The sequence below is a fragment of the Mchenga conophoros genome, linkage group LG12, assembly GCF_057382185.1.
Source record: "Mchenga conophoros isolate Kocher_MC1m ecotype Shallow Benthic linkage group LG12, M_conophoros_male_GT1.1, whole genome shotgun sequence".
Classification (NCBI taxonomy): Eukaryota; Metazoa; Chordata; class Actinopteri; order Cichliformes; family Cichlidae; genus Mchenga; species Mchenga conophoros.
The window spans coordinates 23864480-23888720 of NC_140537.1; the positions used below are offsets into that span (position 1 = coordinate 23864480).

A 24241-nucleotide genomic window follows, 5' to 3' on the forward strand; every position below is an offset into this window, starting at 1 on the left:
TAACATCAGGCTATGCACAGCCAATTACAGATATAGTTTTCTAAATGTGGTACAAAACAGCCCTCAGCCAAAGCAGCCTTCTTGGTTATTGATGGATTTTGCTACCTGTGTCTTACACACATGCACAGGCACACACATCCACACTATACAGTATGAGGCTTATTTTCTGGTCAATGAAATGCGGTTAGCAGTGCTTCACTGCGCTGGCTTACACAATTAGTGGCCCAGTGGATTCAGGGGATAAACTGGGTTGAATTGAGAGGCTAAAGAGAAGTAAAATAAGAAAAAAAAACATATGGTTAATTGTGTGTAACAGACCAAAGCATAGACCGAATCTCTGCTAGCCAGTCAACACCCCACATTGCCTCATTTGTCTGTCTCAGCAGCACTGCAGGTTGACATTTATTTTTATGACTAATTTAGTATTCACTAGTGGGAACTTTATCTGCCACTACAGATACTAACACACACCAGTTCTTCTTCCATTTCCCCTTGTGGGGCAACTGTTTTGTCTGAGTCAGTGCCCTACACTAGGTAGTTTTTGACACCGGAATGAACATTCATGTAAGCCCATTAGTCCCTTCTTTTTCATGCAGGATGCCAGAACAGGGGCTAAATACTTAAAGTCTATATTTCTAGACTTATTTGAAGCTGGTTTCATGAATGTGGGTAATATAATTGGTTAAATTTTGCTGCCTTTGGTTTCCAATACCAGCATTACAAGGCAGTTAGCCATTTAAAGAATGTAAATGAAGGAGATTCCCTGTAAACACATTACTAGCTATTTAGTGAGTAGTAGTGAGGTGGTTATATATTGGGGAACTCAAGCACAGGTGGAAAAGGCATCAGCGGCTTTTCTATAGGTAGGGTGAACACTAAATCCACTTGGATGGAATTATATTTTGAGGCATTTCTTTGAAGAATTCCCTTTGTAGATTACATACTTCAGAGTTCTGTAAAAATAACCCAAAAGATAATGCCTTTTTTGTTTCTTTCCTTCTTCTTCTAATAGGTGCCATCTTTGATGAGTCAGCACGGAAAGATGATGAGGTGTTTCGCCTTGCTGTGGCGGATCTCAATTTAAACAACGAGATTTTGGAGACAGAGAAGATCACCATCTCTGTGGAGTTCGTTGATGGGAACAACCCTTTCCAGGCTGTGCAAGAAGGTAGGGAGATAATACTGTGTTGTAACATTTATGCATTGCACCAACAGGACTAATAGAATGTATCTGTTTCAAATTGAAATATGTTTTTCTTAAATATGTTGATGCATGCTCAGTCATCCAGGTAAGGAAATCCCCAAAAAGTTGATTCTGTTCATCTGGACGTAGAGTTTTCTCCCACTGTAAACGCTACGTCCAGATGAACAGAATCAACATTTTGGGTTTTCTTAAATAGCTTTTCTTATATTGGCCTTATATAGGGATGGGTGTAATTCTGTGTTTGCTTCACATATTCTAAGTTACACGTTTGCTTTAAATAGATTTAAACAAAAAAAGGAATCATTTGTGTTTATTTTGATACCCCAGCTCCTTTTTTGATTTTCAAATAATCCTGAATTGTTTATGTAACACAGTTAAATACATGTATTAATTTCCATTTGATCCAATGCAGATTTAATTAAAATGTGTAAAATTTCCAGTATTTCTACAGACAATCTTAGTCTTGTTATCATTTTAGAACTGAAACACATAAGCATGCGGTGCTTTCACAGTCATTTCAGCATTTTCCTGACCTATTCTATCTTAAGAACATGAACTGATTCATGTGGGAAAAAATAAAGATTTGAAAAGTTGGCCAACTTTTAAAAATATTTTATTTTTATTTTGCATTGCTGGCAGGCCTTTATGAGTTGACCTGCATCACAATCAGTTGAGGATATGAGGTTTTTTCCCTCTCTCTTTTTTGTTTGGGTTTCCAGCCAGTTTAATTAATTAAAATCTAGTTTGTAGAAGAAATTGACTCTGGGATGTTCATATTTTTAATCAGTGGACATTCTGAATTATACAACTTTTTTTCATCCATGTGGGCATTTATATTTTAATATTATAGCTGCTGGTTCACAAGCCAAACCAACAGGCTTGATTTTTAATTGGAATTCAATATGAAAGAATCACGTATAACTAAGCTTAGTTTGACTTGTTGACTTATCACTGGTAGTAATAAGAAACAGGATTCAGTGAGGGCTACTGGACGTTTGTGCTTTTTATATGAACAGAAACATTTACAAAATTATTAAATCTGAGCATGTTTTCAGTGCATATACATTTTTCAAAAGTTGTTACTTTGTTTTCCTTCCAAAGAGTCAGATTTTCTTTTAATTTTTCAGAGTGGCCTTTCCAAGGACATCCTCAGAGGAATGCCTTCATTTTGTTTGTTAGTTTGTTTGTTAAGCCACCAAACACTGATCTATGAATCATTCAAGCATAAACATCTCTCCCAAGGGATGAACCAGTTTTGTATCTACACTTAACAGACAACTTAGCAAAGAACCAGTCTTAAATTGTAACTTTGGACACTATGTTACTAGCAGCCTGTCACAGAAACCCATCATTTGTGTAGTTGTTTTTGCTTTTTTTCTCCTTTCTTTTGTGCAATCTGTGAAGAATGCAAAAAAGAGATAGCAAGATAGTTTGACAGGCATAAAATGGTATTTTTGCACTAACAAGGTGATTTCGAAAGAGCTATTACTGTAGCCCAAAACTTGCCACATTTCGGTGTGCTGGATACCCTTAAAAAATTAAGGAAACTGGACAAATGGAGAGAAGCTGGAGACCTGCAAAATTATTTACCAGGCGAAAGATGGGATTTGATAGACATATCTTTAAGAAATTATAATAACTTTAAAGAAATAACAAAACCTGACATACTGTAGGACCTGTATCCTGAAGCCTCATCAGAAATAGTCTCAATCAAGGGGAAACTGTCAAGAAGCCCTTTTTAAGGAAGGGAAGCGGGGAGAAAAGGCTGAGGTATTCCAAATTAACCTCAGCAACTTAACATTATTCAAGCAGTGTGGGATTCTTTTGTTGGTTTACCTGCTGATCACATGCTTAAACGCCTAGCAGCAACCCTTGTTCTCACCAATGGGCTCTGTAGCACAACATAAATTAAAATAACCCAGAACATCATTAAAAATAAGCAGAGAGAGAAAGAATGTGTGGGTGTATTAATTGACAGTGCCACAGGGCATACATGAACAAACATACACAGTGAGCACACCATAACATCATGCAAGATGTGAACAAATAAACATATACATTAACTTTAAGCTGGGGCTGCTGGAGATACGAAACAAAAGAACCCAAGAACAGCTTTCTTTATAAACATTTACCTTAAACTTTCATTATTTTTATTTAAAAATTAATCTTAAAGTCATCATCATTCTTTTTTAAACAGATGGCATTGTTGTTTAATGAAGAGTGCTGTGAAAAATTACAGGATGTAATTTAATGATGTGGACATTCAGTTCAGCTAAGCAACTTTGAATGACATGTTCACTTTATTGGTGTAAGCATTTGAATTCAGAAATATTGCAAAATACAAAATATAGAAATGAGGCAGAAGTATTGGCACTGCCTACATGACTAATGAGTCATCTGACAACAGGCTGTGTCACACACATTCTTTTCTACTACACTGTGTGAATTGCTAATCAGGACATTTGTCTAAATTGTCTAATAGTCATCCAAAAGCCTGTGCAATGTAAATAAATTCTCATCTATTGTCTTCCTCTCAGGATGTAAGGATTATGTGATTTTAGAAATGTCATGGTTGATTCACTCTTACAAACGTCTACTGTGTAGTACAAAATTCTTTCTATAGAACATGGAATTAACAAAATCCAACAAGCAGGCTATCACGAGCAGATACAACTGCTGCACATATGGGCTAGTATCCATGATTTGGGAACCATTATACTGAGTTCAAGTTTTTCACAGAGAAGCTCGTATTTTGGCTCAATGAAATGGAAGTGAAATGGAAAGACAAACTGATCGTCACACAAGCATCCATGTGCCTGTGATCGTTTTTGACTGGCGGGCTGCCTTAGAATAAACAGAGATTTGATCAAGGCACAATAATGAGCAGGCACGAAAAGAAACAAACATTTTGTTGTAAACCATGTTTCACCCGTGTTTATGCCCTTTTAGTTTATTTGCTTCGTCTGATACTTGTGCATGCATTGTATTCGTATTTATATTTGAAATATACCTTAGAGTACACACAGCTGACTGTGATTAATTTGTAGTTTTGTTAAATTTACATACATTGTAATTGGGATGAGGTTCAGCCCTTCTCCATGACCCTTTATTCTACCAGCAGAAGAAGGGCAGTCAAGAAATTGCAGTAATTACATATTTAAAAGTGAATTCAGAGTGATCAAATGCATAAAGCTTTTTAATATTGCACGACAAAATTACTACTGATGATTTGCATTAATTCGTATTCCTTCTTTCAGTATTGGATCCCTTTTTTATTGATTAAAGAAAACAAGTGAAGAGGAGGGTAGAATGGGGTCAAAGTTAGAAACGTGAATAAAACAGAATCACTGTTCTCACTGCTTTGCAGGTTTTTTTTAAATTGACTTTAGAGATTTAAAAAAAGAAAGGGGAAAAAGCCCTGAATGGATTTCTAAGTTCTGACAGTTTACATGTTAGGACTTTGAATCCCTTCCATGATTTAATTAACTGATAATCAAATACAAAGAGCCCTATTATCAACATCCATTCACACACTTAAGTAAGAGCACACACACATAAAACATTATATTAGCTTTGGTGAAACAGAAAAGGGAAAAACAGAGAATACATCTGTGGGCTTGTTTGCATTTCACTCAAAACAGGCAGCAGGATTAATGCCCATAGCAAACAATGGTGGCCAAACTGTAAGTGTATCTCCATTTTAGAGATTCCCTCAGGGGAGTTTGTGTGGATGCATTGTATGTGCATGAGTGCATGTGCACTCGTGTACCTCTAAGAGCCTTGTTAAAGCTGTTGCTTTGATATAAGGGTCTACAGTGATGTTTGGCACTCAGGCTGTAATTCTTTGAAGTTCCAACCTTAGTCATTCCATTAGCTGGGCTCTACGTGCGTGTTTCTGCAATTGTTTCTTCCTTATTTATTTCAGTGAAATATTCAGCTTGAATCTCAAGTGTCTTATTTAGAATATTAGAACCATGTGAAATAAAGACTGAAGAGAGATGTGACAGCGCTCCAGGAGACTGCATTTGAATGCTTGCTCTTTGACCGGGCACACTAAGCCACCAGCATGCTTCTGAATCCTCCAATACATGTCTTTATTTGTCCTTTAGTGTTGCTGATAGTGCACATTTTGCATTGAAGACTAAATTAAATTGATCTTTTAAAATTTGGAATCTAATGATTACTGATTAATAACTATTTTGCTTCTCTCTCTCTGTCGCTCTCTCTTTTTCCCTACTTTCATTTGTACTGGCTCCTACAGGCCTCAGAGCCCAGAGCCCAGCCCTCAGTGTGTTGGTCAGTCTGTCCAAACTTGTGGGCACTGCAAAAAATGAAAAAATCTTCGCAGTCTTTCTGTTTCTCTGGTACTGAGCATACTGCCTGTCATTTCTCTGCCAGTCAGCCTATTCTTCTTCTGTTTGCCTGGCTGTTAGTGTAGCTGTGGCTGCTGAACTTGTCTATCAGCCTATTTGTCTGGTTAAGTAGTGACATGGTCGACCTTGCCATTGCCTGTTTCTCACGTACTATAATTTAAATGGATTGGTGGCAATTTAAGTAGATTAAAAGTAGTGAATTACACTGCTTCAAACAGAAGTACTATTTAACTATGAGTTTTCTCTGTTATAAACCTTATAAGCTACAATTAGCAGATTTTCAGAAATTACTTATATGCATTTCACTTATCTTTTTGCTAACTTACAGTCCACTAATGAAAAATATTGGAATTTGTTGCCATATAAATTCAACATTTAGTGGCACTAAATTGGCTTTTCGTGAGGGATTTCTAAAGATAATTGACAATAAATGTCAAAACCTACTGCAGTCAGAAGTATGAACAGCAGCATAAACAACATGTCGTCTTTAAGGGCTAGATTTACATACATGAGCGTGGCAATTTGCACCTCGCCTTTCAGTCACTTTATGGCGCCAGTCTAAGTGTAATTAGCACCAGATTTGCAAAGGTAGTAGCTCATTATGCAGTCAGCACTTGGGACTCTCTCTAAGACACATTATGTGTCTGAAGCAGAGGGTGGTGGATGCAGTTCAGTAGAGGGATTAGTTGGAGATCACCAAGCTAAAAAAAAAAAAAAGTCATGATGTAATAATGCTGTAGGGCAGCAGAATCTCAGATGTTTCACATCTTAGTGGAAGTGATAGGTTAAAGAAGCCAGGTTTATGATCAAAAGAAGCAATTTGCCAGATTTTAGTGATATGATATGATTATTATATGATATGTAAGATTTATAAACAAAACAAGTTGAGGTCCATGCTCTGCATCTCTTCTGTCTTTTGTATTATTAATTGATACAATTGTATTATGTATCAGTCATATATATACAATTTGGTTGATTTATTATCTTCATTTTTTATGCATAAAGACATATCACAAAATGCACCTCTTAGTCATTAGAGATTTCAGGTAGTTTAATTGAGTAATTTATTTTTCAAAGGTGTGACAAATTCTGTGACCCACAGTAAATCTAAGAAAGTAAATCAGTGTCATATTTAAAAACAGAATTTCCATGTTCTTGTACATAAATAGAGTCTACTATTAAAAAGGACTAAAGATATGTGTCTGTGAAGGTTCTCAGTCATCCAGGTCATCGTAGTCTAAGGAGCTTGGAAAGAAAACCGTCTGGACTTCTGTAAGTTGCTTGAAGACTTTTCAGAGTCTTTTCTAAGCACAACATCCCAGTATACTTCAGACCCAGCCACACACTCAGACAAAAACTGGTTCATCCCAAAGACAGAACTACTAAACACAAACTTAACAACATAGTTTGTGCTGTACAGTGTAGCGAGAAATGCTTAGACCTCTACATTGGAGAGATCAAACAGCCACTTCATAAACGCATGGCACAACATAGACGAGCCACCTCGACATGGACTCAATGGTCCATCTGCATCTAAAGGACAAAGGTCACTCTTTCGAGGATGCCGTTGTTCACATTTTGGACAGAGAAGACAGATGGTTTGAAAGAGGAGTGAAAGAAGCCATCTATGTCCACTGTGAACGACCATCTTTGAACAGACCCGGTTTACGACACCAACTATCTGCAATCTATAATCCAGTTTTGAGATCCCTTCCCATCCTGGGGCTTTTGACCTCAGGAAATCACATGGTAGGGTGTGGCTAGGTTTCACAGCGGGTTGTCCTGAAACCTTGGCTGATTATGACCTACACCCGTTTTCACACCTTGACTCGTGTGATTAGGTAGAGGATCATTAGGGGGTCTATTGTCCCTCTTGGGGGAACACTCCCATAGGCCTTAAATCTGTGACTCTCCACCATTTGACCTTAGAAGTGAAGAAGCTTTTCGGATGAGAAGTGAAACGTCTTCAAGAAACCAGACGCTTTTCTTTCCAAGCTCCTTAGACGACTAAAAATATGGTTTACGTTAGTTTGTTTCCATAGAGAGTGAATTCATTTTTTTTACTGCTACTAACTCCAAGATACATGTTGATAATACATGTCAAAGTCACAGCAAATATATGAGATAATATAAACCACAGTAGAGTATGCCTGCTAATTTTAATTGAGAGACCACCACATCTATGTCTAAATCTGCATCTGTGCCACAGTACATCTGAACTGCTGAAAGTAATCTCTAAGCCATAAAGGATAAGAACTTTTACAGCAAAGTGAGTTATAGAAAGATGGCACATGTCAGTATCTGCATCTCTAAAACTGTAGACCATTCTACAAAAGAGCTGCCAAAAAAGATTTGAGTCTCACAGAAAATTATGTCTTTGAATGATTTATTCAGATGATTTACTGCTCCCTTTGCCCGATAGCCGTGTGTGTGTGATTGTACAGAATTGTGTCAGAAGTGTGCAAAGTGGCTTGGATTTAATCACACACTTTCCCTCCCTTTTGCCATCCTGCGTGGCACTTAATTGTGGGTCTGCTCCTGTCACTTATATTCACATTTCACTCCCTACCCGATATCTCTAATTTCTATAGTCCATCCACAATAGACACTAGTTGTGGAACAGGTGGAGCTTTCTGTGGGGTGGGTTATTTGTATGTGTGTGTGTGTGTGTGTGTGTGTGCATGTCAGCCTACCCGTTCATGTCTCTATCGATTAAAGCAATGAGAATCACCTAATTGGATAACAGTCTATGGAAAAGTGGGGGGTGAGGAAATGGAAAGCAGAAGGAGACCACAGGATGGAGGGAACTCAATAGTTGTCTCAGCTTATTTTTCATCTCAGCTTAGTCTTGACACACATTGCACACAGCTGCATTTGCATGCACACTGCCACACACTGTGATTTAAGGGAAAGAAACAAATATCAAACCAACAAACAAAAAGAAACATAAAAATATTGTACCTTTTCTAGAAGGTGTGCAGAGTTATGACAGAGCTTGCCAGCATCACTGGCTAATATCTAAATAGTTTAGATAATTGAATCGCTAATATTTAACGTTAAATACTGTAATAGCTAATTATTTTATTTTATGTATAGAATGACTAATCTCATCACATGACTGCAAATGATCCCTCAATTATACGCACAGCACAGTAGACTGAGTACAGCATGTTAGCTGCTCTAAATATATGAGAAAATCTCCTCACTTCCCAATATCTCGAATGTTTTCCTAGAAGTCAAAATTCCCAAGCAATTCCCATGTTTTGTTTCCTGACACTTTGAATTTATTCATAAAGCAAAAGTCCTGAACATTCATTCCATTGTTGTTGTTTTTTTGCCTTTCTTTGTTTGATATTTTTTAGTTGATTGCGCATTGATTTTCTTTCAGTTTCGGACTGTTGAACAAACAAAAAGCTATTTGGCAATGTCACAACAGAGCTTTTAATTAATTATCTGACAATTTACACAACAGCAGATCGTGTCATACTTTTTACAATCTTTTTACATTAGTTTTCTTTTTAAAAATTGCATTTATTGTACCGTCAATCGGTTCTCAGACAGATCAGCACCGTGGACAGTGCCAAACCTCAAACATTACCTTTTAGGCTTGCCTTGGACTTGTGAAAAAAATGGGCTACAAGCAATGAAAGGTTGCAGACACTAATGCAGTTGCTTCAAAGTATATTTGCTTCAACACTTGCACATATAGAATTAGCTTTAAAATGACAGTTTCTACATATTTCTCCATCAGTCTACATTGAATAATAAAATATTTGGCGCTATGTATTATTTTGCAAAGTTATTTTGTTTTGTGTGCCCTAATTATGCTTTCACGTGTATCTAGAATATGAGTAAAGTAGACTGGATCCTTGGCAAAATGAACAAGCCTTGGACACCACACTACATGTCCATGAGAAAAAATAAATAAATAAATAAATAAATAAATAAATGTAGCAAAAGTCTAGAGTAAATCGAGGAAACTGTGTAAAACTATTTTTTTAAGCTTTGATTCTTCATGAGAACACAGTGGCTTCCAAAACTAAGAAGAAGAAAGAATTGAATAGAATAAAATGGAAAAGAATTGAATAGAATAATCCTTTAATTGTCCCACAAGGGGAAATTTGGGTGTAACAGCAGCAAGAAAGACATATATACAAACAAACAGTACACAAGACACAGAACAGAAACAGACACAATTTTTGCATATTTACACAAAGGACAATGGTTACCAAAAACAGAGTACTGTACCATTATTAAATTAAAAATACAATTAAATACAGATAAATTTTATGTAATTTAATAACGGTACAGTACTCTGTTTTTGGGCAAAAATCTGTTTTTGGTCAGAAATGGGCAAAGCAGAGTAAGAATGAAGGGTTTTGATAGAGGTGACCAAGTATGCAGAGATAGAACCTGTGCGAAGAACAGCCATGTTAGAACACTGTCTTGTTGTAGTGGTGCTTGACACAAAAAGACTTTTCATTATAAAGCATTTAACAACTGACGTAGTCATTTAACAAGCCTTTCTTAAGAACTCAGACACCGTGTGGGAAGGATTCTTTGCTCTGATAAGTAAAATATAACGATGTTTGGCAGAACTCCAGGCATTATGTCTGACATGCACCAGAGACTGCTCATTACCTCACTGATATCATCACTAAAGTCAAACATGATGGTGGTGATAGCATCATTCAGTAAAATTCCTTCCCAGTGGCAAGGATAAGGAGAATGGTCAAAATTTAATTTGCTTGCATGCAAATATTCTTGAAGAAAGCCAGCTCCAGAACACAGACAGTCTAAGATTGGGGCGTCAGTTAACCTTTAAAGTGAAGTTAAGTGATTTTTATAACACATTTAAAACAACGGGAGAACCAAAATATGCTTTCCAAACAGATTCATTTATTTTCCGGGTTGCCAGAAAAAAAAAGAAATTACAAAACATAGAACTCTCATAAGTATAATGAAGCAGCTCAGCAGTGAACAAAAACCATGCAGCTCCAACAGTGAGGTCAGCGTGAGTCAGGATGAGTCTTTGACTGTCAGGGTAATGGACTAATGGGCAAAAAGTCAATTTCATTAATTTAAAAGGAATTAAAGTGAAACATCCCTAAATGACCTTGCATCTTTTTTTTGTTACATCTTAACTTTCACATGATGTGAATCTGTTTTCATTAAAAACACCACCAAGAGTTCTACGTTATATAAATGAATTCTTGCATGAATCTTATTTGCTTCTTGTTGGATTTTTGGTTACATTGCAAAGGTTAAAAATCTGATTAAACTTGGAATATGGTGGTTTCTGGGTAGAGAATAGCAAGATACATGACATGAACATGCAATCACATTTACAAGCTTTTACATAGTTCACAATCCCAATGTTGTTTAGCCTAAAAGATCATGGCAGTCTTTTTCCCCCAAAATATTTTCATGTGTTAAAATGACACAAGCTATAGTGGTGGAAATGTTTCAGCAGCAGTGAAGATTAATTAAACGGGATGCTAATGCAAAATAGGATGTGTATAAAAATTAGAAAATACGTCATCTTCTTAAGATCTTAATTAAAGTTTTAATGGATTTGAGTGACTAAAATATATTAAGAAGTTTTTTCATCTTTTCTATATATATGTTCTGACACAGAAGTCGTTGTGATTCACAGGAACGATGTGGTATAGTGCCAATGTCAGCATGAAGCAAATGCCTTTAGGGTGTGAGAAACATTTGACTGCATGAGCGTGTTGAGAATAACTCAATCAGACTTTGCCATGTTGATGAAGCAAAAGCCTGTACCACTATTATGGGACTTACCATGTATGTTTCATCCCAAATATTTTCATATTGTACCTACAATGTTTAATAATCATACATCTTTCCTTTTTTGAAGGATCCATTTTGCCCAGAATGCAACAAAGGAAGACTTAAATTCTGTAATCAGGCTACAGGCTATTTTGAATTTGTTTTCTGAATATTGCAGTCTTCTCCATCTGTAAAATATTAATCTGGCATTTAAATGATTTAGACAACCCCACACCCCTCTGTTGAAGTCTCAATATGTATTCCAAACATAATCAAGTGCAGAAGCATGTATGCCGTAGCACTCGACATTTGGTATAGAATTCAGTGATCTGTAACGTGCAAGAGGAGGGAATGGTATTGGATTTAGAACTTAAGGCTTCTTTATTTAGACTTTTTCGAAGCATGTTTTCACACCTGCACTATTCAGTCCATTTAAACAACTCTGGTTCATATTTACCTTTGGTGTGGTTCAAACATGGTAATCGCACTCGGGTGTGGACTAGGGCTGCTGCAAACAATTATTTTGATACTCGACTAATAATAATAATGGATTGCATTTATATAGCGCTTTTCGAGACCCTTAAAGCACTTTACAATTCCACTATTCATACACTGTTACATTCACACACTGGTGGAGGTAAGCTACAGTTGTAGCCACAGCTGCCCTGAGGCAGACTGACAAGCTAGGCTGCCATATCGCACCATCGGCCCCTCTGGCCAGCACGAGTAGGACACAACGACCAAGACAGACAGAGCTGGGGATCAAACCGGTAACCTTCCGTTTACAAGATGAGCTTCCCAACCCCCTGAAGCACAGTCGCCCCAATTATTTTTGTGATTAGTCAGCTAATCAGATCATGCATCCGTTGGACATAAAACGTACAGCTTATTGCACCAGCATGCTCTTACATAACTATCATTAGCTTACAGCTTGAAGTGTTTAAGGTATGTGCTAACTAAAAGTAAAGACAAGATGATAGTTTATTAAACTTTTAATGAAATTTGCAGGTTGTCTCGGTGGAGTTTAATAAACTCAGCCATCTGCTCCTTGCTCACTAAAATATAACAGGACACTGGAGTAAATTCTCTACCATCTCACATTTCTGTTTAATCAGTTTTCTGTTTGAAGTTTATTCAGCTGTGTGAAAACTATAACTTTAATCTGAGTCAAACCGATTTACTCAGGAACAAATAAAACACTGAAAAAGTTATCTAAGTGACTTAAATATCATGTTTAACCTGAGAAAAAAAGGGGTTTGAAAACGGAGTTCGCTGTTCTTGCCGGCTCTAGTGAACCTTGACCTCCCGGTCAGCTATCAAGCTGGTGGGTAACAGACGTCTTCGAAAACGTCGGAACACTTTTGCAAATATGTGACATCTTGATAAATCGAGCACATATTTGAAGTCTACACACCTACATTCTCATCTACAAATATCTTAAAAGTTTACTTTGTGACCCAGAAAGAGTAATATTAAAACTAAGTAGCTGCAGCCATTGTTGGATACTGGAATTGGCTGGGCTGCGCTATGAATTCTGGGATAGGTCGGGCCACAAAGGATACACCCGACCCATCCTTCAAATCTGGGGAAAAGGAGTTGCATTTTGACATTCGTCAGGTTGCTGTGATGTAATCAACCTACAAATGCGGCCTGCGAAGGATGCGGCTCCTGAATTTGGACACAGCTACAATACCGGAGACTGCTTCTTCTTCTTCTTTGGCGTTTAACGGCAGCGGGCATCCTTGTAGATGCTTTGCTGCCATCTTCTGTTTCCGTCTGTTATTACACTCTTAAATCCTACTACTTATTCCTGCGTCTTTCAGGATCTTACAAAGCTTCAAACGAGATGTCGACTATTAAATTAGTCATTGATGATTTTGATAGTCGAGTGGACCAAAACAACTACACCAAGACCCTTTGGAAAAGGTGGTCTCAATCGAGTTCCAGACTAACTCCAGAGCAGTTTGTTTGAGAGTCCAACCTGATTACCGGGGCTATACTGCAAGTTTGAGCTAAATGCCTTCCCCCAGCCTGGTATACTTTGCATTTTGGCATGTGGAACCGTACTATAAATGTGCAGAGTACTCAAAGTGCTTGATGTTGCCCAAATAAATATAAATTTGAGGACAAAATTCAATGACATTCCAGAACTTGTCACTTTTTTTCTTGTATATACTTTTTTTGCTCCCACCACAGACACATCTAGCCAATAAGTAGACTGAACGTTCTCACATGGTTTGTAGTGATGCATTTTGGTTCACTTTCAATTCACTTGAAGTTTTCTCTGTGAATAGAAACCAAACTATAGGAAAAAGCAACCATTTTACAAACTCTTCCACCAATTCAGACCAGAGTAAATAAGGTATAGGTGTGAAAATGCACTAAATCTCAGAAATACGGTTCAACCTTGTGGTTACGGTTGAACTGTTGAGTCATCGTGCTCATTAACAAACATAGTATTAAATGGAAAATGTTTTTCACGTTGAATGTTTCTAGTTAAAAAATTGCATGTGATACAAATCTTGAAGCTAATTTTTCAAACCCTGATTATTTTCCTAATTTCATGTAAACCTGATATGGAAAACAATCAATTCAATACAAGGTGTAAACAGCTCGTGCTTTAAATTAGCACCCGATGGAGGTATTTCCCTTCTCACCCCTGGGAGGGGTTAGCGATCCTCGCTAATCACAATTCATTTTAATTATCTCTTATGTGTGGCTAAAATCTGAGCCATGGGCCTTTGCAGAGCATTTACATGGCACAGTAGTTTAATTTATTTGTCCTATGTCTCATGTTTTATGCAGGTTAAAATAATAATCCACAATAATAAAATAACTTATCATCTTAATTGACCAGATATTTATAGTTTCCTGCCTTCCTAAAATAGATTAAATTGATCTGCCATGAGAAGGCAATAAAAAATCCTGCCGTGATTCACTTTTATGACGAAGTATTTACATCCTTCCTCATATAAGTGATAAACAAGTCCTTGCTCAAAAAAAGCAATCTTTTTCAGCATTAGCATTATTTCATTTAAGGCTACATTTGATTAATACAACAACAATTCAATTTTCCTTCAATGACATCATCTAGGAGGTGCATTTAAGGCTGCTAATACAAAATAATATAAAATGTACTTGATTCATTTGAGGAGTTAATTATGTATTTTTTGTGTATTGTTTAAATTGCAAACTTTGTCCTTAAAATAAATTTTCAAGTGTCAAATAAAGGAAGTGTTAATGCTCATATTTAGGCGCCTTTTTTGTTGAGTTGTGTAGACTGTGAGATCGTGTTTATTCTCACTTTAAGTGACACTTTATTCAAACTAATGAGTGCGCTCATCTCCTATATGATATGGCAAAACAATCTGGTTGGAAAAGCAAACGCTGGCTCTCAGAAAAGACTTCAAACGCAAAATGAAATATCTCCTACTTTTAGTTATACCTTCTTATTTAGGCTTTATAAGAATGCAGTGTTCTGAATATTGCATAGTTTGAACAAAGACTGTTATTGAAAGCTGGTGAGTTGCTTTTGTGCATTACGGAGCCCTTCACTCAAACGCTAAAAAAAAAAAACAAGGAAAAAAAGTTGTTTTGTCTTCAAAGGTAGTTTAAAACTTCATCTATGGCAGAAATGCAAAAGTGTTCTAGGTTATATTTTCTGTTCTGACATCTTTTAGTAATGTTCTCATTTGTTGTTCTATATCACATAGACTGTCATATCTACACTTTGCTGCATTTGTGTACTGGCTTAGTATTGTGCTTGCATCAGTTTGACATGCAAGGCAGACTTACACTAATATTATAGAAAAGAAACCGGAGGTGGCAAAATTACAGACTTTCTTTACATCAGTAGAAGTACAGAAGTACAGACATGTAAAAAAAATACTCCACTAAAAGTTGAAGTAGGGAAGCAACTTTTTTACTCAAGTAAAAGTGCCTGCTCTGAAATGTTTTCAAAGTAAGAAAGTACAAAGTAGTTACTCGAAGGACAATTCTACTAACCATTTTTGTACAAAGGCACAATCAGCGAAAGATAATTTTAAAAATGAACTATTTTCTGTTGCCTGCGTAGTAGAGGGTGACTTTGCCTCCACACCAAACAGTAAAATGATTACAGTCAAGGGTTAAAGTGGGATTCAGCAGGTGGGGTAAATCCCAAGCTCTGTGTAGTGGCTCAGCACAGGACAAAGAATTATAACTCACAATTATTTCTAACAAGAGTGCCAGCAGATTGTCTTGGTGTACATGATGTGATTAGCTGACCTGCTCTTCTTTGTGGATTTACACAACTGAATTCGATGAGATGTACGCAGTTTGACATGTTGCCTGATGTCCATCTCATACACTGACACTACACTAGCTAGATCCTGAAGTACCGCAAATGCAACTTACGGACACCTGCACCTCTTCCGGCCCACTTTCACTTCCGAGCATAAACGCTATAAATGATACTTGTAAACCTAGTAACGAGTCTGTTTTGAAAATGTTAGGAGGATAAAGTAGAGATATTTGATTAAAAATGTAGGGAATAAAAGTAAAAAGTTGTCGGAAAAATAAATACTCAAGTAAAGTACAGATACCTGAAAATTATTCCTAAATATAGTAACAAAGTATTTGCACTACGTTAATTTGCAACTCTGATAGAAACTGACACCCGCATCATTTATTCTTATGCCCCACTGTCCTCCTTTCCTTCCTTCTTCCACAGATGGATGGATGTTTTTATCCATCCTCCGCATTCTGTCTTCATTCTCCAATGAAAATGCACAGAGCAGTCAGCTGCCATAGAGACCAACGAAATCTCTTTTTCTGAGGCCCTTCCATCACTCAGAGCTCAGATGACCTCCTCCTGTTTGCCATCCTGTCTTGATTTGTCCATTTATCCAACTGCCAAACAAAAAACTGTATACACAGTGAAACATACACCTACACAGATCCACTTATACAGAGGACATGGTGGCTTTCGTGATGCACTGACATTTCCCAGCTCATTCTTCTTCACTAGATGTATCCGTTTATCTGTCTGCTGTAGTAATGGCTGAATTTCAAAGATGTTAACATCTCTCTTCTTTAATCTTTATCCGTTCCCATCATTTTTTTCCCCTCATCTCTCTTTTCCACTTTATCTTTTTCTCTTTCAATCTTAGCTTTATTAAGTAATGAATGGCAATAATTCAATTAACCTCCTATTTAATCATGGGTGGGGGTGGAGGGTATCCATGGCAACGCTGACATTTTACAAGAGGCAGTTTGATGTTATTTTGTGCGTGTGTGTGCGGAGTCCAGCAGCTGACAGCTGGGCACAAACTAGTTCCAACCAGACTTTTGGAGCTTTGAGTAATTTATATGTTGTGTGTGTGTGTGTGTGTGTGTGTGTGTGTGTGTGTGTGTGTGTGTGTGTGTGTGTGCTCAATTGGTGGTAGGTCTGTTGATTGGTTGGTAGATAGAAAGTGTCATTTGAATAGAAGTCAGAAAGAGAGGACTAGGTTTCCTTCCTGCCCCTGCTGAGCATTGACCAATGAAAACTCTCTTTTCCTCTACTTGGCTGCTTGACAGCCAACTTCCCCATTTACAAAGTTACAAAGTTGTCTTTGTCTTCACGGTAGATGGGGAAAAGATGACTGTGAAATTATTTTGCTGTAACTTCTCTTTTCAAGTTAGCACTCAATAGCAACGCTCCCCTGGAGGGACATCATAATTTCCCTCCTCTGCACACAGTGCAGCACAGTCTAGCAACTGGCAAAAAATGATATTGATCCTTGGTCATAATACACTGTGACATATCTATGAATAACCCCAATCCAACACCCATTTTATATGAACAATAAAGCATGTTGTATTGGTGTAGATGTCACTGTTTACCGTGGTTACTTTGCTAAACTTTCAAACACATATCACTACAATTACATTAAGAGGTATTAGAACTAAGTAATTTGTAACTCTGACAGCATTATTTATATCTTTTTACCAGTAATACCAGGGATGTAAGTCATTCTCCTATTTTTGGTGTGAAATAAGAGAGTCTAGGACTTGTTATTAAATCCAGAGTATGCCTGGGAGAAAAATGAATAAACAATATTTTTTGTTTAATATCCTAGGTAGCTTTGAAACACAAAAAATGTTGGCATAAAGTTAAGGTTTCTCTGTCAAAGAGCCGTATCCTGCATCAAGAAAAAAGGAGACCCAACTAAATGGGAAAGGAGGTCATATTTGCCTTTTTAAGCTCGCCAAACATACTGTGAGAGTACCGATGATAATATTGCCCAGAGTACTTTGTGCATTATTTCTTACTTTCTTCATATTACTGCATTTAACTAATATGTCTACATACTTTCCTTACAGAGTTGGAGAGTATTCTGATTTTATCGTAGTACATCAGTTTTAAGATGTTTAGTAGAATTGGCCAACACTACCAGTTCATTTGTTTCCTTTTTGATATCTATTAATTTGCATGCTAAGTTTATGGATATCAAATACACTTTGTTTTAAGAATATTGTAGTATATTTGAATCATTAGCCCTGGTCACTCCTTTAACCATTTGTATCCCAGCAGAATTCTATTATCATGTTCCAGAATCCTGAGAGTCTGGTAAGGTAATTCATTAGTAATGAATTTAGTTTAAAAACTATTGAAATGTGTAATTTTTGAGTTTTGAATTTGAAGACTGAAATGACCCACTCAAACTAGGCATTACCATTTAAGATTTTACATAATTTTACACCTCTTTCTCCTCTCCATCTTCATTTGCCTATTCCACTATTGCTCTTTTCTACCTCATCTCCACCTCCCACTCTTCCTCCTGAAGCCTCATGTTTTGAACTAAAATCAGGGCTTTACCACAACAAACATGTATAAAACACTGTTTTCCCCTGATATCATTACAATTACTCTGTGTCAGCAGATATGGGATCCTCCACTGTCTTGAAAGGCGCTTTTAAATAAAATGTATTATTATTAATTCATTCATTTATTAAAATGCTGGATGTCTCTGGCTATTATGGGGATGGATATGCAGAGCAGGCGGCTGCAGCCATTATGGGGTGCAGAGGGTTAATGATTTTCATTGGACTGAACATAGCTTTAACATTTCATTGTCATTTTATGCAGCAAGCCACATTATATCTGACTGCTCATCTCAGCTCTTGGGAGTGCATTACTTTCTAGACATTAATGTCTAGACTTTCTAGACAGTTACACATTTTTCAGACTCTGTGCTTCAGAAAAATTCACTTTGAAATAAGACATGGACTTGTGACCAATAGTGTTAAACATTCAAGAAAATTAGATAGATACATATGACGCTATTCAAAGTCATTGTTTTGATTTTTTGTGGAAAATTCTGTAAAGAAATACAGCAGATGTTTTCACCTTCCCGGGTTTCTATGTATTTAAAAGAATATATATATCTACAGTTCAGTTCTTCACTTAAAACTCAGATTAAAATTTAAAGCTTGGAGCTTGATTTTGAGCTTGATAATGAGCATTAAGGATGCTGATCTCTAAATACTCTCAAGTAGAGACTGAATCAACTTAGCATTGTTTTTATTTATTTGTTTTTGTATTTGTCTGTTTTCTTAATGTTATGATCATGTGCACAGAGATTTAGACAAATACCGGCACAAGCTTATAAACATGTGCAAATGTCATAACAGCAAACAAGAATCGCTATGCAGCATGAAAAGTCCCTGAAATAGCTTGAGACGGTGGAGTGCTGCTTCACCAGTGGACAAAACCCTTAATAAATTGCTAAACAGCACTGATACAGTGTGGCAGCACAAGTGCCCACACATCAACACACATAAACACAGTGCTACTCATAGCTACCCAACTCTAATGCTTTGTGTTTTTATCAGAGTCCCCCCCCCCAAAAAAAAACAAAAAACCAAAACTCCATCCTGATTTGATTTGATGCTTTTTGGAAATAAAGTGCTCTTTTTTGGTCTCACTGCTTTTTATTCTGCCCAATTGAATTCAAGGTACTACTGGCATCAGAGCTGACTGCATTACAAAAATCAAAAACAAATAATCAACGTGATTCAGGCTATGAATTTTATCCCCATTACACCTGTCAGTGTCTTCACGACTGTTCATGGAATTATGTGTTCGCACGTGCACGCCCTCACTGAAACCCTTACACACACACACACACACACACACACACACACACACACACACACACACACTCCCTTTATCTTTACACAGCTTTGCCTGCTGCCCCCTCTGTGGCCACTGCTGTTGTGATTTTGGCTTTCTTCCCTTTTTTTCTTTCTTCTTCTCTCCTCATTTTCATTTCATTTCATTCAGTTACATTCAGTGTTGCTTCCAAAATAGAGACAGAGGAGCGACTGGCTGACAAATGAAGGCGAGAAACAGGTGAAATAACAGGTGGAACATGATGTGCGGTGTTTCTTTTAAATTCAATTTTGAAATGATAACAATTCATACTGAAATTATGCCTCAGTCTTGTTTGAAACTCACGTAATCTCACGCAACTTCTGATATTTGCAGCTGCGTCAAGAAAAACGTCAACCCCTCCTTTCTACTCCTCTATTACAGCTTTTCTCTTCTCTCTGCCAAGTTTTAAACTCTGCCATTTCACCCACAGGGAAACTATTTCACGCTGATGATTGACACGCAGTTGACAGTCTGTCAGTAGGACCGCTAATTTACCATAGTGGAAGCTAAAACTGCTCTTTCTCCATCACAAGTGGCTGACGTGTGTAAATCATGTGGGTGAAACTGGTTGAGAGATTTGAAAATAGGAGAGCGTAAAGGCGAGGAGGAGAAAAGAGACCTAACAAGGATATTTGGTCTGTTTTTTTTAGGCAATAAGTGGAACCATTACTGGCAGCTCCCCAGGGAATGGTTGCGCACATGCCCACCTACAAACAACAGTGTTAGGGTCACAGAGGTGAATGTGGAGAGAAGTGAGGTATACGAAGCACTTTAATGAAATGCTCGGAACTGCCAATGCAGTGGCACTGGCCCTAGTCAAGCACTTAAAGAGATAGATAGGGAGAGTGAGATATCCATTCATGAGAGATGAAATCAGAGAGAGATGCACAAAGCAGAAAAAAAAGAACAAGAAAATAAGTTTCACCCCCTGTGGTTTGAAGAAGAAAATTGGGAAAGGGGAAGGTGAATAGGGAATGTGCCCAGAGGAAATGAGCTATTTGACTGTTAAATTGTCTATTCTTCATGCACTTGGAGCCCTCCTGGGTGAAGATGTCAATAATGACTGAAATGTCAGCTCCACATGAAACATAATGTGAATACAAAGTCACTTGTGGCATTTTTTTTTTAAAATTCAGCTTTACTCCAAGTGACATAAGTGCTAAAATATCCTTTAACATTAGCTCAGAAACTTGAAGCTGCACTAATAAGTACATTCACTCTTGTCCATGTACAAAGAACAGCAGATGAAAACAGGATGTCAGTATCGCACAAATTCATTAAAGTCCAAAACAAGTCCTCTTTTTTTTAGTTTGGTATTATCTGCGCCATCTTTTTTCTCCTCAATTCTTGTACACGGGTGCAAAAGGCACACAATTTTCTTTGGCTTTATCTTTTCTTTTTTTTTCAACTCTTACTGTACATTTTTCATCGTGCTTGCAGTCCTTCATTTCAAGGTCCAAGCCTCCAGTATGCCTCAAGCAGACCTCATGAGATCCCCTTGAACAAAAACCTTGATATCTTTATCCTTCATTTATTGTTACGGACTGTAATTCTAAGCCTTAGCTTCTGGCATAAATATAAAGCCCTTAAGTCCAAAGGAAATTGTTACATTACTTCTGAGAGTTACAGTGCAAATAGCTCTCATATTAAGTTATATATATTTTTCCCTTGGGGTGAATCACATGTATTACATATTAAACTAGTGCTTTATTAGTCATTACCAAGGTAAAGATTTCTGATTTGATGGGTTAGAAAAGGTATATTAATAGATTACATTTATATTTATTTATCTCACTTTCAGGTCCATCAATGTACTGCATCTTTGATGAAACTGCATACTAAGATGCTGGGTGCTATTCTTTGTCTACATACAAGAATAGGACATTTATTCTTTTGTCTAGTTACACCCTCTTTATTGTTCTTTCATTAATTTCACCATTCTTTCTCTTTAAGGGGACAAGGTGGGACCGAGCAAGTGTTCGAAAATTTCCGACAAAATAGATTGAGCACTAGATAAATCTCTGCAGACAGCTCCCTTCTTTCCCTCCCACAGGCAGGCAGGCCCGGAGCCACACAGGCATAAAGGACAGTGTTTATAGACAGGAGAAAGCACTTAGTTCCTCCTTCACACCTTTTAGCCAGAAGGTCTTCTGAGACTCAGATAAAGAAAGAGAGACCAGTAGAAGGAGAAAAGAAAGAAAGTCAAGATAGAGGAGAATAACAGGGTTAGAGAGGTTATAGGAGGTAAACTGTGAGAATAAAAGGGGTGTGGTTGTCTCTTTCTGGGGATGAGAAAAGAAAAGACAAAGTGAAAGGAGATGAGCAGATGGGTAGAATAGAAGAAGAGAAAATTAAAGGAATGAGAGCAGCACTGACATAAGATAAGATAAGATAGAACTTTATTAATCCCTCGGGTGGGTTCCTCTGGGAAATTCGACTTCCAAAAAGCACAGCAACGACCGAAGTTACAGTTACAGAATTGTTATATATATATATATATATATATACACACACACACACACACACACACACACACACACACACATATATATATATAAATACAGAGACAAATATAAATAAAATATACAAAGGGGATAAATAGAATAAATAGGAATAAAAAATAAAAATACAAGTGAATTGCACATTTCAAGTATTGAGTCTATTGCACTGTTGACTATTTACAAAAGTATTGCACAAGGTATTGTACAGTGAGGTGGAGAGGCACTACAGCTTAGTTGTTCCCTACTTTGTCCTCCTGTTTCCCCTCCCTCTCCCCTCCAGAGAGGAGTTAAACAGTTTGATGGCGTGTGGGACAAAGGAGTTTTTAAGCCTGTTAGTTCTTGTCTTTGGGAGAAGCAACCTGTCACTGAACAGACTCTTCTGGTTGTTAATGGCCGTGTGCAGAGGATGCCCAGCATTGTTCATAATGTCCAGCAGTTTCTTTAATAACATGTACTGCCAGTTAGCTTTGAAATGTGAATCCACGAGTCTAGCTTCATGAATAATGGGATTGGGGCATCTAATCATCTTAGTGGCTGAAACAGTGAAATAAGAGGTCTTAATGGGTCATGAGAAAGGAGTTAGGAAAAAAAGTAAGCTGTAGCAAATGCTCAAAGTTAACAATAAGTACATGATACTCTGGAAGTTAAAGGCAGATCAGAAGAGGATGGCAAATAAGAGCAGCAAATCTAAAATCAAAGTAAAAGTTGGCCGCTATAAAAAGCTGAGGGTTGTTTGGAAGGTTGGCTGGCATTGACAAGCAGGGAGGAAAGTTTAAATAACAAAGAAAAGTAGAGAAAGATGCCTGAATAGTTGGCTAGTGACACTATTTTCTTGGTAAGATTACTGAGCGGGTGATGTAGGAGCTTTGAGGAAGAGACGAGAGGTGTTTCCACTGGGTGAAAAGTAACAGAAGAAATGGATTTTGGACAAAAGCGTAAACATTTAAAAAGGAGGAAAGAGTGGATGATTGTGGAGAAAAGATTGGCAAAGGAGACTAGATTGACAGCAGAGAGTTGAGGAGAGGACAAGAGGATACACAGTGTTTGATGTGTATTACCATGGGACCAAAGCAGTTAGAGCTCTCTGATATGTTGTCTGTTGAACACAAATGGCTTTCTGATTTTTCTGTGTATGCGCATGTTCTTGGCAGCCATCAAGCTGCGATTTTTATCACAAATTTCCTTTGGGAAATATGTGCCTGGTGTAAACCGTTCTTAAAAGGAAGGCTGTCATCTATTTTGTGTGAAATAACCTTGTGTAACCACTAATTCATTCATATTTTATAACTGCCCTGTGGAGACCACAAGCACTTAATGGAAGAGGGGTTTTTTTGGACCCACAGAATGTTTTTGTGCTTGTGATGTCAGCCACCTTTGCTCATTTATTTTGTATTTGAGCACCCGTAGCTTTAACATCCCGTGCTTATTACACTCCAAGATTCTGGAAAACAACATGTTTAAAGTAATTGTCAGCATACAGAACTAACTGCAGAGATGACAAGCAAAATTAAATGGGACCATGTTGATCTAAGTGAGCAGCCTTTTACTCATCTTCATTTAGCTCAAAGTGACTAAGGTTTCATTGATTGAAGTAAACATGAAACATTTATTTAGACTGTGAAAGTCATAAAAATTCTTGATATGTAATCCCGACTAGTCTAGGATGAGGGCTAACTGGAATTAATCAGGTCTGTGGTTTGATTTGTAAATTGGTGATAGCCTGTGATAGTTTAAAAGCTACCTTGGGCTCATAGCTGGACTGGCCGGTATGGCCGATGGTGATTTTTCGTTTTTATGGTCCGATGTTTTTTTTTTTTTTTCCGTAACGGTATAAACACTGAAAGGTGATGGATTGGCCAGATGCTGGGAGATGTGTAAAAATAACTCAGTTGTTTGGTGGTGGCTATTGCGGAGCTTCCACAGATTCAGTAACATTAGCAAGTGGTGGAGGCCAGCAGATGCAACGTGCTGGCAGGTGGATGACGGAAAGGCAGGAGGAGCAGAAACGCGCTGCTAAATAACAGCAGCGCGTTTAAGCTTGATCAGCTGTTGTTAGAATTTATTTAATATTAATTTCTAGTATCAGCTGATGTTTGCTGGAGCCACAGCTGTAAAAGCTGCTGGTCGTGATATCGGTTTGGTTATCTGGTGAGAGGGAAACATGAAGATGAAACCAGGAGATGTTCTTACT

The 24241-nt window shown here is 37.4% G+C and overlaps 1 protein-coding gene across 4 annotated transcripts in view; it reads left to right on the forward strand.

Annotated features, from left to right (window-relative positions):
• grid2 (glutamate receptor, ionotropic, delta 2) overlaps window positions 1–24241 on the forward strand; it is a 548235-nt gene that overhangs the window by 98830 nt on the left and 425164 nt on the right. For all 4 annotated transcript variants that reach the window (XR_014894671.1, XR_014894670.1, XM_085294681.1 and 1 more), the window contains exon 2: window positions 1013–1168. Coding sequence is in view for 2 of the 4 variants with exons in the window: in XM_085294681.1 (XP_085150807.1) it covers window positions 1013–1168 (156 nt within the window). In the remaining 2 variants the exon portion in view is untranslated. The remainder of the gene's footprint in view (window positions 1–1012; window positions 1169–24241) is intronic.